The 19,513-nt window shown below is 28.4% G+C and overlaps 2 protein-coding genes across 3 annotated transcripts in view; one reads left to right on the top strand and one right to left on the bottom strand.

The window, feature by feature from the left end:
* Positions 1-19,199, bottom strand: part of LOC111627702 (membralin-like) — a 117,236-nt gene extending 98,037 nt beyond the window's left edge. For both annotated transcript variants that reach the window (XM_023371321.1, XM_023371320.1), the window contains exons 1-4: positions 19,154-19,199; positions 18,032-18,299; positions 12,952-13,420; positions 3,392-3,502 (exon numbers count right to left, since the gene is read on the bottom strand). In XM_023371321.1, the coding sequence (XP_023227089.1) occupies positions 3,392-3,502; positions 12,952-13,420; positions 18,032-18,253 (802 nt within the window). In that variant the 5' untranslated portion in view covers positions 18,254-18,299; positions 19,154-19,199. The remainder of the gene's footprint in view (positions 1-3,391; positions 3,503-12,951; positions 13,421-18,031; positions 18,300-19,153) is intronic.
* On the top strand, positions 3,826-4,822 carry LOC111627703 (protein misato homolog 1-like). The gene has a single exon (XM_023371323.1). The coding sequence runs from the start codon at positions 3,947-3,949 to the stop codon at positions 4,682-4,684; it is 738 nt and encodes a 245-aa protein (XP_023227091.1). The 5' UTR covers positions 3,826-3,946; the 3' UTR covers positions 4,685-4,822.
* Positions 19,200-19,513: the final 314 nt, after the last annotated feature.

Genomic DNA, 19,513 nt, shown 5'->3' with positions numbered 1-19,513 from the left:
TCTATGATAGGTCATTTGTATACCTTTATAATCAGTCAATAAAATTTCCGATATGGATTATACATCATATGTCATTATCTAGCCATAACAAAATTTTATTCAGTTAGTGTCTTCATTATAGTTTTTGGTAAACACTTGGTGATTCTACTAGTAATTTATAGAATAATTAAAATTATTTCAGTTTGCTGTAAATATAAATCTTGTATTACAAACGAAATATCATATAATAACTATTAAATCAACTCTACTTTAAATCAATTAAATTTATTAAAATAACATTTATCTAATAATTTCAAACTTTTGTGTTTTTATATTAAGCTTGTTTTTTTTCAAAACAAGATTCTTATCTTTGATGACATATGCTATAACTTCATTTGAGCAATCTTTGAGCTGACTGTATTGCAAGTCATTTATTATACTTTAAGACTAATTAATAATTTTAATTATTGTTGAAGTGTTTTTATATGAATATTAACTGAAGCTAAATTTTTCAAGTGCCAACTGATATTTCATTTATTTACAAAGCTTTACTTATTCTTACAAGATTCAAAAGCAGTCCATCAGCTGAACAATTTTACTGATGAAATTGTTGAAATTCTTTCTGGTAGTTTCAACAATATGCATTTATAAAAAAACAGCCTCATTAATTGATTTAAAAAAGCCAAAGATATTTATAATAATTTATGGAAAATGACTTGATAAAAAAGTTCTCCTTGAACTGAAAGATATCAATATAAACTATTAATGTTACATATAAAACATAGTCCTAATGTTTTCTAATGTTTGTTATATCAGCCAGAACATTACAAAAAACATACTAGATAATTTCTCATTAATTATATCAAATGTTCTTGTTATCATAACTGTTTAACAATTGAGAATTCATAAGAATATTTATTTAAGCTTTGTCTTTTTAGTATATTGCTAAATATTTTTATGTCATTCTTTTCCCATGAATCTAATATCCCTATCTATCTATATAACCCATTGAACGCGTGTCCGTCCATCTACATAACGCCAAAAACAAGCACTAGAGGCACCCTAGCAATGATTTTAAATTAACAATAAATTATTTTTATTTGTAATAGGAATTTATTATTGATATGAATTTATTATTTATACCACGGAATGGTATAAATAATTATTATATGCCTTCATTAACCTTGTGCCGCATGTTTACAACATCCCGTGACTCACAAGTCAGTAAATGTTGCGCATTGACTCACAGGAAATTTGTCGAAAAAATGTCAGATACATTTAAAATCGAGGTTTACAACCAAAGGTAAATAAACAAATTAAACTGTTTTAAAGTTTTATAGGATGTTTAACTGATAGAAATATAGATCCGTATGACGCAACTGGGACTTTAACAGAGCTGTAGAGCATATTGATAGGAACAAAAAAGTCAAAGGAGCCGTGCCTCATGGGAATTTGTAAAGAACGCCCACTAGGGGGCATCCCGGGCTACTAGTCTTTAATAAATTAAAACCTTTCAAATTTATTTCATACAGATGATATGAAATTATTCATTCTCTGATTGGTAACAACATAAGTTAGATATGTTTTAGCAATACAGTAGTGCCTTGTACTGTACTTCAAATTTAATTCATTCCAGGAGGCCATTCAAAGTCTGAAGCAATTTTTCCCATTAGAAATAATGAAAGTAAATTAATTTATTCCCAGACCCTAAACAAAACCTATTTGGATAAACTTAAAACAACAAATACACATAATTTAAAGTAAAAATAACATAATAAAATGCCCTAATAATAAATTTAAACACAAAAACAATAAATAAAAAATATAAATACTGTATAATCAAATGAAAATTACATTTATTGGTCACACACATTGACTTCCACATCTTAAATATGGCTGCTAAAGCTGCCACATATGTACCACTTACATGCTTCATGATAAGTACCTTTTTCATCTGAATCATCAATATTACAACCTTCCTCTTACTTGTTAACTTTGTTGCTTCCACACACTTTTCAGATGCCATGATTAATTAATAAGTAAAAATGATATTGAGTTGGACAGAAAGTTTTTGCATATTGTTAATAGTTGTTGCTATTTAATATAGATGTGTAATTTAATTATAAGAGTTGTGAAACTTAATGCATTACTGCTAATTTGAGATTGTATTCTTTGTTCAGAAGCTTATCTTACATTTTGAGTGCATTTTTCACTGCTCATGCAATTAGAAGCATATTTTTGTCGAATTTAACTTTCATACTCTGAAGTGTTTGAAGTTAATCATTGGAAGTGAAGGTATCACTGTAATCAATTATCTTCCAATTCATATCCATAAAACTAAAAGAAAAAATTCTAATTTCTTAAATGATCTAAATAAACCCCAAGTAAACTTTCCTGAAATAATAATCTTACTTAAATTATAGATTCCCAATGTACCTTAGACTAATAATAATATATAATAACTATTAAGAAAAATTTCCATAGAACTAAAATAAATCAACTAAAAGTTTTTCTTCACATGAGAATTACTTATTAAACTAAAAGTAAGCAAACTGAATAAACAGAATTTCATATTTATCATCATCAGTTAATCTTTTTTATCATAAAAAATTATTTAATTATATTAAGAAAAAATGATCAACACTATCCCTCTGTTTAATATTGATAGAAGTGATTACTGCCTAAATAGAATACATTTAATTGCAAAAATATCAATATAATGGATATTAATTTTATATATTCCATTTAATCATACTAACTTTTTTAATATAGTTAAGTTTATTTTAATTTCTTAAATATAGTAATATATTAATAATTTGTTTAAATATTCATCATAAATGTTAAATTATGTTAAACAAAAAGCTAAATTTTTAACTCATTACAGTTGCTATATCAAATATCTTTTAAAAAACTAATCTGTTGAATTTGCAGTCTCAGAGTATCTGCAGAAGCAAATGGTCATAAAAATAATGTGAAAAAATTAAGTTTTATTTAATATGTTATAGGTTTGTTGTGTTTTTTGTTATTTATCTACTTAATAAAAACAAATTTTTATAAAATCAAACTATTATTGTTGAAGTTGATATTAAATTGGAGTTAATTACAATAATTACATATATAATTATCTAATTAAATGCTTTTATTTGATTTTGAAAGTTGCTTTTTATAAATATGAAACTATGTAAATTCAGCCACTTCTAAAATAAAATAACCATATATATGTAATCATCATAATGATGTTTATTTCAGCACTGAATATTTATGTCTTTTAATCTAAAGTATCTTTTACAATTATTCAAATACTTCATATAAAACATTTTAATATAATTTGCAAAAAAATGAGAAATTACAGATGTATAAAAATGTGTTTTGATGTCAAAATACAACATATACATAAAAAAATTATACTTACTTAGACTGACAATTTTAATTGGAATATTCAATCTTTGTCTAGTACTTGGAGAAAGTTTCAAAAGACCATATTCTAAGGAATATTCAACTATGTACTCTTCTTGAGGCCAAACTATAAATTAAAAATGAAAAGTTAAATTATTTTCCTGTTAAAAAATTTTTTATAAGCACAAATTTTTACAGCTTTTTAAACTTAACAAAAGCTTATACCTTATTCACAAAAAATATCAAAATTAAAATATCAATGAAAATTGGCAAATCAATTTTAATCAACACCTTAATTTTTATTATTTTTATTTAATTTAGAAATGATATTTTTAATGATTATTTCATTATATTAATCTGACAATTCTATAAATAGATAATTTAATATAAATTATCTATTATTTATATTAAATTATCTATTTATAGAATTGTCAGATTAATATGGTCAACATGGTCAGATTTTTTGAAAATTCATTATCATCCTAGAAGTTTATGTTTTATTGAAGATTACGGTTGTGAAAATGAATTTAATGGATATGGATGTGGTGTTGAAGTTTTCGATCGAGAAAATATGTATGATTTAATAGAAGATACCTTGAGGTATTTTTCCGAGGAATGTGATTATTTACAGGGTTTTCATGTTTTGATGGATGGTTATAATGGATTTACAGCTATAGCTAATGGCATTCTTGAACATTTGGAAGATAGTTATTCTAGCAAAATACATTTGTGTTTTCCAGTATATAATTCAGATTTCACATTATGGAGAAAGAAAAAAGTATCACATAATGACATTTGTCAATATTATAGCAGTCTCATGGGGTATAACAGTTTAGCAATGTATAGTCATCTTTTCTCACCACTTGATACAAATTCACATTTGTATTCTGGAAATCCTAATATAAATTTTCCTTATTTAAACTATAAGACTGAAATGAATTATCATACTAGTTCTGTATTGTCCATTGCATTGGATACTATTACTCTTCCCATGAGAATGAAGTCAAATGCCATTCATTTAAATGAAATGATCAGTTCTTTAACGATTCTTGGGCAGAAGCTTATTCCTCTGGCACTATGTACACCAATTCCTGTTGAAGACCATTCCTATCTAAATGATGTTTTAAATAGTTCAAATAATGTGAACTTAGTTCCACTTACTCCTTGCTGCAATATTGAAGAATTTGATATAATTTCTCAATTTATCAATATTCGTGGTTTACCTGAATCAAAATTTTTTAATAGCCATTTAAAACAGAATATAAAAATGACAGTTGAAAAAGTTTTAGGTTACTTCTTACAATCATAGTATCCAAGTTCAATGAATTTCTGGAAAATATGTCATGAGCCTTACAAAACAACAGCTCCATTTCCTCATATATTTAATTCAAAAATTAATGTTAGAGGGTACATAGGAAGTTCACACAGAACAGTTGGAACAGGTGTTGAAAGCATTTCTGCAATATCAGGATTTCATAATACTAAGAATGCATCTGACTCAATAAATGTTTTGTTGCAATCGACAGATAAATCAAAATTAAAAAATTTTTCATGCAAAGAGACAGGAGTAGAATCTGATGATTTCGAAGAAGCCTTAGAAAATTTAAAGTTTTAGTTGATTGTTATAAAGACAGATAATAACTGTTTAAATATCAAATTAATTTTGCTTTTATAAAATACAGTAGAGCCTCGATTATCTGACCCAATTGGGGACTGGGGTTGGTTGGATAATTGAAAAGTCGGATAACCGAAAAGTATGAAAAAATCCATTATTAGTGTAGTATATTATTATATCCCATGTAATTAGTATATTAGTATATCGCTATTAACCTACTTCGTGTTGAATTTTCATCGATGTTAAGCCTAACAAAAATTTTTTAAAATAATAATCGTCGCTATTGTATCGTTAAAAATTAGAAAATTAAGCCTCGTTTAAATACTAGCTCCCTTTCATGGTCGAATGAGTGTTGCCAGCTAAAACACGTAAAAATAATATTAAAGTAGCCAAGACATAGCCAAATATTGTAGCGCCACATCACTAGCGGATATTTGAAATTTGCCGACTAGGACGGTCGGTTAATCGAGGCTCTACTGTATTTTAAATTAAAATAAGCGTATACTTGTGACTTATTAAAAAGAAAAAGATATTCTTTTCTTTATATTTTTAGTAAAATCAGATAAGAAATAAATAAGAAATTTAATCTTTTTCCTTCTTAATTATTATTTTAAATACACTGCCTGACAGAAAATGCCATCCATAAAGAGGTAAACACAATGCCATGAAAATTGCAGGGATGTGCTATGTGAGTTATGCAAATGATTACATTTTGAGGCCAATCACATGAAGGGCATAGATGATATAAGCAGATAACCAGCCCATGAACCATTAGCTGAAATATCATCATGACATTAAAAAATGAGTTGCTTTGCTGATATTATGTCTGGCAAAGGAGCAAGGGATGCTAATGCCTTTGTGATGTCATTGTACTCAATTTTGCCAAACAGGATTTCACAAGAGGTTTCATCATATGCCTTTATACCACCAGTTGGTCCTTGTACAACATTGCAGAAGAAATGAAACATCAATGTCAGTCACATTTGGAGGCACTGCTCCCAGGAAGAAAAAGTGCAATGTTGTAGGGACCTAAGTACAGAAATGAATGTCTAAGTGCACAGATTAACACATCCAATGTCATGCTGTAGTGGACCCATAGTCCAGAATGGGTGGCATTTAGCAGGCTGTAAAAGAAACTTTGGATGCTCCGATACTGACATGGACAGTATCACACCAATTGGATGTGGCAGGTTTGCTGTCCAGCTGTCCATTGCAACATCTACCCTTAACAGTAAACCAATGTCATCACTGCTTGTAATAGTATCATACCAGAGCTGTGTGGGATGCCAAATGGAACAGTGTGGAGTCCAGTGCTTCTTTCTCTTCAGAACTCAGTACACTCTCGATTATCAGGGATGGTTGGGGAGTATCATCCCGATTAATGAAACTACTTATTAATCTGGTATTAATGTAACACTAACACAATCACATTTCTGTTTCACTAATGACAATTGCCATGTGAGAGTCTAAAGGCAATGAAGATCCCTCTGCCATTTTTAAGTGTCATCAACATGGAGTTGTGGTTCGGGGTACTATCAGCATCAATAACCACTCACTTCTAACATGCATTACAGGCATATTGATGGCATGCCACTGTGTAGAGGTGTTGCTATGGCATGTGGCATTAATGTAGGTCCCAAATGCACATTTCCAACAGGATAACACTGACGACATATAGCTCATATCAGTAAGAATGATTTGCAAGGTTTGTGACTGCTTCTTTGGCAGGCAGAATCCTCAATCTCTCTCTCCAATCAAGAATATGTGGGACATGTCTGAACATTGGGTGAATACCCTTCCAACTCCATGAAACAAAGATGATCTGTGGATTCAGATCAACACCACATGGTCCACAATACCTCAGGATATTAAGTGAACTCTCAATGAATCAATGCCACATTGGGTTCAACAATGTATTGTTCAAAATGGAAGCCCCACTCCCTATTGATCATCCTGCATATTCAGCCACTGGAACTTTGTCTCTATGTAAACAGTAAATTATCTGTTTGCATACAGCACTTACTTACCTATCTGTGAGTGCAAATGTTGTCTGTTTTTGAGCTTTCCTTCATGGTGTAGCATTTTCTCTGTTAGGCAGTGTATTTTTTTTCTCAATATATCAATTTCAATGTTTTCTATTTAACAAGAATTTCATAAAAGAAATTTTAAAATGCAATTTCATTTAAAATGGTAGATTTTAGATTTAAAAAATTATTACAGACAGATACTAGTATGCATTAAAAATATGAAAATACTAAAAGCATTAAATTATCTTATGGAATAAATACTTAAAGAATAAATTTTGGGTACATATATTTATATCTATCAATCCAAAAAACAATTATTATTGACGTCCTTTGGAATTTAAATTGTGAAGAGTGTCTCATCAATCTTGTGATGTTTATTTTTAATGATAATTGTTTTAGAGACAATTAAAACTTTTTACCCAAACAGATGGTATCTTTATAGGCTCTTGTATTAGATAAAAAATAGTTGATTTATGTACAAACACAGTGTACAACTTTATTTATAACTTTAAAGGATATTATTTTATAATAGAATAATAGATATGTTGATGATAGTTTAATCATTTATGACTCTCTTTTAACTAGTCCACAAATTTTTGACTGTACAAATAATATCAATCTGAATATTGTTTAATATATAGACTGAAGATAATAATCAAATAAACTTTCTAGACATACCTATTTTTATAAAACTTAATTCTCTGAAATTCAGTAAATAACGAAACCCTGTAATATCAAGAACATTATGAACTAATACTCTGAAGTTCTGATGTACATGAATAAGAATATTTTTAATATGTACATAAGAAAAATCAAAATGAGAACTAGTGACTGTGAGAAACAAACAGAAGAAATAATAGAAATCTGCAATATTTTAAATTTAAATTGTTATTCTAAACAACTAATTAACAACTTGCTTAACAATTTCACAATAAACAAATTAATATAAAAGAACTAATGTATATTAAAGTTTCATATGTACCATACATAATCTATTCAAAAACATTTCAGACCACTTGTTATTGCTTTAGCATCAAGCTTGCACAATACAATAATTAAAGTTAAATAATAATTTTGATAATACAAAAAATAAAAAAGATCTAGATTTATTAACCAATAATGTGATATATAAATTTTTTTGCAGTTGTTAACCACCTTTCTATTATGTTGGAGAAACAGGAAGACAACAGAAAATCAGACTGAGAGAACATATTCGTAAAATAAAATATAATTATACAAATTCTGCCATCACTGTCTACTGTGTTAAAGCCAGTTGTCAGATTTTACTAAATTATTCAGATGTTATTAAAAGAAAATGACACAAACATTTAAAAATTATAAAAATTTCAAGAGATTTTAAAATAAATTTAAATGATGGATTTTATTTCAAGTGAAATCTGGCAACACATTAATCTAATTGGAAAAGTCCATTAAAGTAAACCGCTATTTAACACTTCCATCCAGTATTGACTTTACTTACTTTATTAAAAGTGTAGAAAAAGTCAATCAGTGGTTTATGTACCCATTCTATAAGTTTTATAATTGATTTTATTTTTAATTTAAAAAAAAACTTTTTGAAAATATTTTTATCTTTTATCCTTTTTATTTATTTAATTTCATCTATAAATATCTATTAAATCAAATAATTTATGCAGGTAATTATTTATTTGTTGGTTTTAATCTCCTTTTTTTAAACTTCTTTTTTAAATTGCTTATTTTAATTCTTTTAATTTTTTTAAAAACATTTATTGTTTTACAAATCACAATAATTTTAAGTGATTTTATTTACCAGGTTTTAATTTTTCAAATTTTTCAAAAGTTTTATAAACTCTGGAATATCTTACATAGGTAAAACATTATTTTAGTTACTTAATATTTACTTTTTATACTTTTAACCCTTTCTTTTTCTATTTTAATTCATACTTTTAGGTTTTAGATCACATTTCAATATATAAAATCTGTAAGTTTGGTTACTTTCCTGGTAAATTTGTTTCAATTTTATTTTTTAGTTTTTTTAGTTAGTAGTTATTATATATTTAGTACTCATCATATTATGCCTTTTATTAGTTAAAATTAAACTTAAAAAATATTTTTTCCTTATGGCTTTACTCAGGACCAGTTTTTAAAAAAATTAAACAACAGCTAAAGAGTGATTTAGACCTGAAATGATTTCAAAAATAACAATTCAAGTGATTAATTTTGCCATGCTCTTTTAAACACACAACCTGTATAAGTCCTACATTTGTTGATTTTGAAATTTAAGAAGTACAACAATTGAATAGCACAAAAAGCTTTGAACACAACAGGGTAGGCATGTTGAGAAATTTTTCATGGATAGTCTGTACAGTCTTTCTCTTTTGATTCCCATTCTGGGCTCGATTAAACCCATAATGGATATGGAAAAATGCCATCTTAGTGTTCACAGGGCAAAGAAAAAAAAAATCTGCAGCTGCATAAGGAAGAGGCCCCAAGCATTATGGTTGCTTGTTGTGCATATATTATAAAAATATTTTTCTTGACCATCTATTTTGCTTATATTTTTTATTCTTATTCTTTTTACGAGTTATACAAACTTATGGGAGATGATTGTAGACCTTTATGTGGTTCTTCCCATGGGTTATGAAGTTGATACAAACTGTTAGTTGCAACTTTCAAATTGGTTAAAATACCATAATTAAAGATAAGAAGTCTAAAAGAGAGATTACTCATACTCTGATGAGACATGCTTTTCCCATCAAAAAAAAAAAAAAAAAAGACTAAACTTACAGAAAGTCTCTGTGAAGAGATTAATGATTACATGATTAAGAACAGAGATTGTAAACAAGTGTGAAAGAACATACAGGTATACCTCGACTTACGTCGTTTGTCAAAAAAGTATATGGAAAAATCAAAATCAAGTTTAAGTCATTTTATTCAACTTTACGTCTGTCCGCCACAAATATTGAAGTTGTAATATCACTAGAAAAATGTTTAAAGCACATAAAATCATATTAAAATATATACATTTACAAGTATGTACTGTATTTACAGAACATGCATTCGTAAATTTAGATTACTTTTTTCTGTACTATATTAAAAACTAAAATTTATTTGTTTGTAATCTTAAAATAGATTTTTATTAACCATATATTATTAAAAATGCATTAATAAATAAAATACAGAACCGGAATTGGCAATTTATGGTTTAGCCTAGTGACAAGTAGATTTGGAGACAAGTAAATTCGACTTACATCGTTTTTCGACTTAAGTCGTTCTCCTGGAACCAATTACCGACGTAAGGCGAGGTATACCTGTATATAGTATATATCACAAATCATCAATGTCCTTGCACAAAGCAATTAGTGTCATAAATCAGAAGCTTGAAAAATTACTATTCTACTAAAATCACCTGAAATCATAAGCTAAACTCAAGAAATTGCTAGGAGGAAAACAGAACTGAGATAAGATTTGAAAAGGAAAGTGCTGAATGTTACTGTTGGCTAATAAAAAAAATCCAGCAACGAGTTGCATAACTTTCCAACAATAAAGATAAAATTGTGTGGTGCCATTTGTTATGAGATTTTATTAAAATAAGTTTTTATATTATTAATTATTATAAAATGGCAAAAAGCTTAATTTTAAGAGTAGAGATGAGTTTTACAAAAAAAATTGTAAATGGTAACAACTTTTCTCATATTGCAACCCAATAAGGAGTAAAATTTTCATTAAGTCCAACCCCGTTTGAGATATGACACGACTTCCCAATATCCCCTACTCCCTCGACCCTTAATTATCAAAATTTAATGGCATCAATCACTTAATATCCAAACCTCTTTGCAAATTTTTAGAAATTTTCAACAAAGAGCATAAAAGTTAAGCTCCAAAGTGCATGAACAAAATCATGCTCCCCACACACACTAGTATCCAAATATCATTAATGTTATCAGCCCCAAAATATAAAATCCTTACTGAAGAAAAAGAAATACTGACCTAAAAGTCAAGAGAGTTTAGCAAAAAAACATAATACATGTAATGTCATAATTAAAGAAATTCTTAAGGAATTAAACAATGATGATGTAATAAGTTATCTGTACACTCAAAATAATTTCAAGGAAACAAGGAAAAATTTCAAGGAAAGGACTGAAGATGAATTCATAAACAAGTAAAACGGCAAGGCCATTTTTGGGACTTGGCTCGATTGCGCACTGTTTTCTAAGAAAAAGAGAAAAATAAGCACTAACCAATGAGGAAAAGCCAACACTGATACTCAGGGTCCTAGCTAGGGTTGCCCCCTGTCCGGGTTTGATCCGGAGACTCCGGGATTGAGTGAGTTATCTCTGGGCTCAATTAATATTTCTCCGGGTTGTGCAAGTTGAAATGAATATGTACAAAATTATATGCAAATCGTCGCATATATTTCTTCCCCTGTGTACCGAATTACTAGTGTGGTAGTCGTTAGCTTAAAGACATAACGTCTATAACTGGCATAGGCACAGTGCTGCTGCATGCTATGTAGATATGCTCTTTCTTGTGACTGTTCTGTCAAGAGATTTCTATTGAGAGTGAAATGATATAGCATACATAGCTGATAGTTTGATAATCAGTGTTCATGTTGATTGATGATTAATGATAAGTTATAGTATACTGTATATGTATGCATATGGGTTTTTTTTGTTTCTTAAATCATCGTCTCCGGGTGAGACTAAGTTCTGAGGTGGCAACCCTAGTCCTAGCATAGATTACAGCAGGCTTCGTTGCCACCATGGTTACAATGGGTTGCATTGTCACAGGCCTATTATTGGCTATAGTAAGCCAGAAGATATCTGTACCCGAATTGTCCCGATGCTCTCGTCATTTTGCCATCCTGCAAAACGATGAGAGCAAGAGAATACACACACGTGTCATACATTTGTCAAAATTCGATTTTGCAACATTCACATTTCAAATTCCCAACTAGTACGAGATTTGTGCACGAGCAACACGTGCACAAATCTGTTTGTAGAAACAATGTTGCCATTTTGTATTTTATTTTGACTCAGTTCTCAGTCCCATGACTACCTACAAATCTAGTTTTTTTATGTGTGCATGATTTGGGCACCAAATACTCTGTGCAAATTGCAACTCCTAACACATACCGTGTTTCCCCGAAAATAAGACAGTGTCTTATATTAATTTTTGCTCTGAAAAATGTGCTAGGTCTTATTTTCAGGAAATGCCTTATTTTTTCCAGGAAGAAGAATTCACATTTATTATTGAACAAAAAAACGCCCAAGTCGAACTTAGACGAGAGTGACGTATATCCGGTGTGAACTGTCGCCTTTTTATAGCGTCAACATGGGACTCGATGACCAATTAGTGCTTACTGAACCGTAGCACTATGCAAATGTCATGTGGCATGATTCCCGGCCAACCAATTAGCCATCACCAGCCGTAACGTTATGCAAATCTGTGATTCCCAAGCCATAGTCTTATGCAAATCATGCCGTGTGGCATAACTGTCTGCTGACCAATCAGTGGCTGTACTTTCAAAAAGCCAACGGCCACTTTCAACCATCTGTCGATGACCGTTACGACTAAAAAAAAACTTTGCTAGGTCTTACTTTCAGGGGGAGGTCTTATATTTCGCAATTCAGCAAAATCTGTGCTAGGTCTTATTTTCGGGGAAACACGGTACCTCTAAGGTGTCCAGCCGTTGACGGCAGCACGATTTTATAGACAAGGAACAATCTTGTCAATAAGTGCTGCCCAAAATTCCAGATAGACAGAAAGCACAGAAGTATCATGTAACACAGGGATCATGTAAAAACTATAGTGATCAATATAAAAATTTCAATAATAAAAAGATCTTTCAAGTAAACTTTCAAAAATTCAATGAAATAATAAATTCAAAATAATCTTATTGTAACAATTCATTATGTTTACAATTCAATATATCTTTCTTTTGACTAAACTTACCTGTTCTGGCTAATTTTTCAAATTCTGACACAGAATATTTCAGAGGTTGTTGATAATTTTCCTCAAAGGAGTATAAAAGTTCTTCCTTAGTATCAATTGTAGAATTTTCTGTTTGTTCTAAACTAAGATCTTCTTCAGACTGTGGAAATTGTTCTTGCAGTTTTGATATTTCACTATGTGAATACTGTTTGTTATTTACATCAGTATTTGAATTTTTTGCATCTATTTCAATGTTTAACGACTTATAATGATTTAAATCTGATGATGTTAAATCAAGTTTATCTTCTATTTGTGTATCTTGTTCATTAATAATCATTTTTTCAGATGAATATTTATTTCCATTATGAACTATTTTTACCCGGAGAATACCACCACGTGGCCAATCTTGATATAGATGATCCAAGCAATTTATTGGCGTTCTAATAAAACAAGTATGAATATATCCTAGCACCAGAAGAGATAATAAAGCCTGCATAAAAGTGATACTATTATTATTTTATTTCAAATTAGAAAATAATATTCTATAAATAATTATCAAAGTTATTAATTAAGTAATTTTAATACAGCAAGCATAACATAATTTATGAATTATTAAAATAAAATTAATCTGATAATTACATTTATACAAATATACAGAGTAGCTCAGAAATCCAGCTTACAGTTATATGTAGATATTCAATTTTAATAATAATAATAATCAATTTTAATTTTTTTCTCTTATGTAGAACAAAACTATATTTTTATTATATTTTATTATTCTATATTTTAATGTATATACATACAAAGGACCAGATTTGTTTGTATGCACATGAGAGTAAGTTTGTTTTTTCTTTAAATGCTTTGTTCTTGATACCTTGATATAAACATGATTTGGATCCAAGTAGATCAAATTAAGGTTTTCTGATACTACATATTTTATACGCATTTTGAAAAATATGTTTAATTTGTTAATTTTAAATATGTTTTAAATATTTGTTAATTTGTTTAAATATGTTATGTTAAATATGTTTGTGATTTTTACTGCATATTTTGCAGATTTGACCATTTTAGGAACTAGACATTGCAAATATCTTTGCTTTCTTTCCATTGTTTACACCAGCAACAGTCCAAAACAGAATTCCTATAAAAGGACTGTCACTGATGTAAACGATGGAAAGAAAGCAAAGATATTCACAGTTTTTATATTTTTTAAAAAATTAAATACTGTTGGCTAAGGTTTTAAATATTTACTTTAAGTGTATAAGTGTTTTTATAACCTTTACAGCTTGTTTGCATGATTGCAAGTGCTATTTTTTTGAAATTATCTATAGTCCATTTCTGCTATCTGTGCAGTGAATTTTTTGTTCATGTACAGTTCACATGAGAAATATCACTCTACCATCAAATTATAGATGATGACATAATATTCAAATGTTTTAAATTTGAACCATTTAACTCACATTCTTTTAAAGTTCCATAAATGAGCACATTTTGCATTGCCATAGAAATCTTTCTTTTTCAAATTTTCAAAACAGTTTGAATGAACTCAATTAAAATTATTGTAAATGTTATATTTATTAATTTAATGACATTAAATTTAAATCTTTCAAAAAAATTTTGTAACATGATGTTTAATTAAATACAGTAATACCTCGACTTATGCTACCCCGACTTATGCGAACCCGGAGTTACGCGATTTTCAAATCTCGTCGATTCGTCTTTTGTTTGAGCGCCACGCAACCCTTGATTACTCACTCCCCCCACACTATTGTTCGGATTACATGTTCGGACACGTTGTGCGGAATCCACACAGAGCTACAATTTATTTTGTGTTATTTATTTCTGTGTTTGTTATATCTACGGAGACTCGAGAGACTCTACTATGTCATCCAAACGAAGTAGAACTAATTCTTCTGCATCAAACAAGAAAAGAAAAACTTTATCTTTGGAATGTAAAGTTAACATTGGGTATGTTCGTAAAGTCGAACGAGTTAAACGAGAATGACGTCATCGTTATTCCTATTTCGTTAGACTTTTCGAACGATTCGTTACTAACGCGTTTAACTCGTTTGACTTTACGAACGTACCCATTATTAAAGACTTCGATACAAAAATGAAAATTTGTGAATTGGCAAAGAAGTTTGATCTACCGGAATCGACAGTGAGAACAATTATAAAAGGTAAAGAAAAAATTCTCGAAGCTGCGAAAAATGCTCAATCTTTAACTTCAAGCATCATTCGTAAACATCACGGTATTATTGCCGAGATGGAAACAATGCTAAATTATGGTGTGATAATCAAGTAAATGTGAAAAATTGTATAATAATATAATTTGTTATACATATGTATTATGTAAGATTTTATAAAACATTTTTTTTCTAAATTATTGTTTTCTTTAGTCTCCGGCCCCAATTAAAAATTTTTTGTATGTATTTATATGGGAAATTATACCCCGACTTACCCGAATTTGACTTACGCGGTTATCGCTCGATCCCACCTATCGCGTAAGTTCGGGGTATTACTGTATAAGGAAGATTTCTTGTTATGTAGTCAAACTTCTGCATATGGAACATGTGCAAAAAAGATTACATTATGTCAAATTTAATTCAACCAAGAATAAAGGATAAAACAGTAAAACATAATGTTGAATTACTAAAAAATATGTACTGGAGTTTGGATCCTAGACATTTAAAACAAATGGAAAAATTCTTAATTATAATGTATGCCACAAATCATTCCTGCTAAAAAATGGTTTCAAGTGCCTCAGCATATTGAAACATCTTTACTTCAACACAACATGAAGCATCAAAACAAGCCAAAACATCAACTGATAGAAGTTTTTGTACAAATAAAATTTCTATTTGTACTAAAACTAACTTTATTAGAGTTCTTCCTAACATTTGGAATGAAACATTATCATCAACTTCAATACTAAATCTATAATTAGTTAATAACTTAATAAGAGCATTTATGCATTTTTTCATCATCTGTACAGTGCTATAAACAAAGATATATAACTACTTTAGACCAGTAATGTAATATAAGATATGAGAAACTAGGCTAGTCATCCTCAAACATCTTGTAAACTTTCAAACACTTTGGGCCATCTATTGAAACATGCTTATCTCCTCTCATCTAAAAAGAATAACCTAATAGACATTAGTAAGATTTGTTTGCAAATAGAAGTAAAGTACATATGCATTTCAACCTACAAATTGTAATATATATTACTGACACTTTTAACATATAGCAATACATACAGTATATCTGGCATTTTTACATGCATATATTGCAATTTGAAAATTCATATAAATCTGGCCCTTGTACATAACTAATCTTAATGATATTTATAGGTTTATATAAACATATACACATGTAATAAAAATTATATTAGTTAATAACTTTTTAATATCTCAAAACTAAGTTTTAGTCAGCTTTTTCAAATAAAAAATATTTATATTTTGAAATTACTTTAATAAAACAGGAAGTACCATATATACTATAATTAACTATACCCACAAGTTTAAATTAACCCACAGGTTCAATTAAACCCACATCCCAGTCACATTAAAAAAAATAAACCCACATATGGATCTACTCAAATCACATTTTTTGAGCTACAGCTTACTATAAACAAATTATTCAAAACAGTAATTGTGTGAATTACAAAAAATAATTCTAAAAATATAACACAAATGACAAAAAACTGTGACAAAATAATTTACACAATTATTGTGTCACATTTCTTGTCATCTGTGTTACTTTTTTAGAATTGTTATTTTTTTATTTTCCTTTAACGATTGATGCTGCCATTCACACAAATAAATACAAAAATTGATTTTAAAAAAATAAGCCCAGATTTGAATAGACCTACAGGCTTGAATAAACCCACACTCGAAGTGGACTGAAAAATAAGATTCACAGTGTAGCTATTTGAGTGCTTATAGTATTATTTTATTTAAGAACTAGCAGATGAGCCCAGCGTTGCTCAGACAAAAAGTAATGATGGCAAAGATTAAGATTATTAGATTATAACCGATATTACCTGTTTTTGCCGAGTGCAAGAATTAGGTTTCCCCCTCTTCTGAGACTAATTATAAAATTTTTAGATATCTGCTTACCACACTGGGATAACGATAATTAAGATTCACTACAACCACTTTTAGTGGTACTACACACTGGTTAGTACCAGTGCATAGTACCACTAAGTGATGAATAATAAGTGTTTTCATAACTCTTTCTGGGTTCTTCTTCAGATTTACTAAATTTGAAAAATAAGCTGGATCTTCTAGAATCATTCATAAATATAAATTCAAACATAAAATTGATCATTACGTCGGAGGTTGAATAAAGCAAACTTATGCACATGCACTCCCCATGTCAACTTTATATATGATTGAACATTAAATATCGTTGAGAATTTTTAGAAAGGTCTAAAAACATGTTCAATTTCCCACATAAATGCAAGAAAGGCATCTAAAATAGTACAGTAGAAGCCAAATTCTTCAGGGTAATCCTTAACCCTTTTCCTCTACCCCATGGTGGAAATTTCAAAAAATTCCTTCTTAATGTGCATTGTCATGACATACCCATTAAAATGCAATGAAAAATACAAAAAACCACATCTAATATAGTATAATAGAAACAGAGTTCTTCACAGTAAGCCTTAATCCTGTCCCTCTCGCTGCAGGGGAAATTTCGAAAAACCCTTCTTAGTGTACATTCTCATGATGTACCCTAACTGTGTACCAAATTTCAACTCCTAATCATTTGGGCTCTGTGCTTATTATTATCATCATTGTCAACCTATCTCAATTATAAGATTTAAATAAAGTTTAAAATTTAATAAATTTTATTAAAAAATCAAATAAAAAGTACACAAAGTACCTTTTAAATAGATTAATAAACATTATTAAAAGGCTAGGTATGACTATATTTTAAAATTCAGCTGACATAAAATGATTACAACTATATAATTCAATAATGGAATTATTTATCAATTTAATTCAGTAATTGATAATTAAACTTTAATTATATTTTTTATAGATGTTTTTAATGAATATGTTCTTAAATTAATTATTAAATACATAAATAAGCTTACCTTTACTAGAATTATAATTTCAAACGTTTTTCGGAAAGACGGTGGAAATGCTCTAGCATAGGCTAAAGATATTCGGACAAACATTGCATGAAATAAACGATCTCTTGCATTTAATATAGGATTCTGATTATTATTGTTATTGTTGTTTCTTGCCCTATTATCAAAGGCAAAATCATCAACTGCAGCTAATATCCTTGGGAGAGCCATATTATTCCAAGACATAATGAAGCATCTAGTTCCAGTATTGTAATTAAATTTCAAAAATGAACTAAATAAATAAAATAAAATTTTTGAAATTAAATAATTATTATTTAAAATAAAAATATAGTTAAAAATTAAGTAAATACTTGTAAAAATGATCTACGCATCATATTTAAACAATTATTAAAAAAAAATCTCAAAATATTAATTTAAAATTTACTTTCAAAGACAAAATTAATTAAATTAAGTATACTTGAACAAGTATACTGATCTAATTTAGAAATATTTGATTCCTTAAAGTTACTATTGATAATTTCAAAATTAAAGAAGAAAATGCAGACAATTATAAAATATAGTTTTGTTTAATTTTCTGCTAAATATTCAGTGTGAAATATTTTATTTATATTTGAAATCTGTAAGAAAATTTGGCTTTCTATGTTTGAGGTTCATGCAGTAAATATTTCCATGCCTAAATTCCAATTTGGTTGTGCATTCAGACCTGAAAAACATCTGTTTAAGATTGAAAATGTTAGTCACTAAATAAAAAATTTTACAACTGGAGATACAAAGGTTTTGTGGACTTTTTTTATTACAGTTAGACCCAGTTCATTTGTATTGCCATAGAATTACTAAATTCTTTACTAGTATGTTTAATATTCAATATATTAGTTTTAGAATGTTTCTTTATTAATTTCATATACACTTTAATTGACTTTCAATTGAAAACTTTTTTATAAAACAAGACATAACTTTAGAACTGAAATGATAAAGCAAATTTTATATAGTCAAGTATAATTTCATAGTCACTAGTACAAAATACAATGAATTTCAAAAGAATATTTCTAGAAAAGAAATCAGGATTTAATGTTAATACAGTATATAATTATACTTAATAAGTGAAATAAAAAAATTTATTCTTACACTATTTTACATTTTGGCTTTGTCTTTTATTTTGAACTCTGAAATAAATAAAAACAATTAATTAATATGTATATTGAAATTCCTAAATTTTAAAATTATTATATTATTGTTTAATTAATCAAAAATCTTTCATATTAATCCATAAATAAAAATTTCTACAAATTATAAAATTTCATCTTGCACTTTTATTTCTTTACATTTAAAGCAGTTTCACCTTATATTTAATGTAAATTTAAATCATATTGATAATCATAATGCTACTTGGATTTCACTAACTTTTAATTCATTTTTATATCCAGTACTAACCACAAATCATAAAGATTCTGCAAATAAACTCATTCATATTACAAAAATATTTAA

Source organism: Centruroides sculpturatus, unplaced genomic scaffold (assembly GCF_000671375.1).
Source record: "Centruroides sculpturatus isolate CEXI.00-Female unplaced genomic scaffold, Cexi_2.0 scaffold468, whole genome shotgun sequence".
NCBI lineage: Eukaryota > Metazoa > Arthropoda > Arachnida > Scorpiones > Buthidae > Centruroides > Centruroides sculpturatus.
This window is presented reverse-complemented; position numbering and strand designations above follow the sequence as displayed.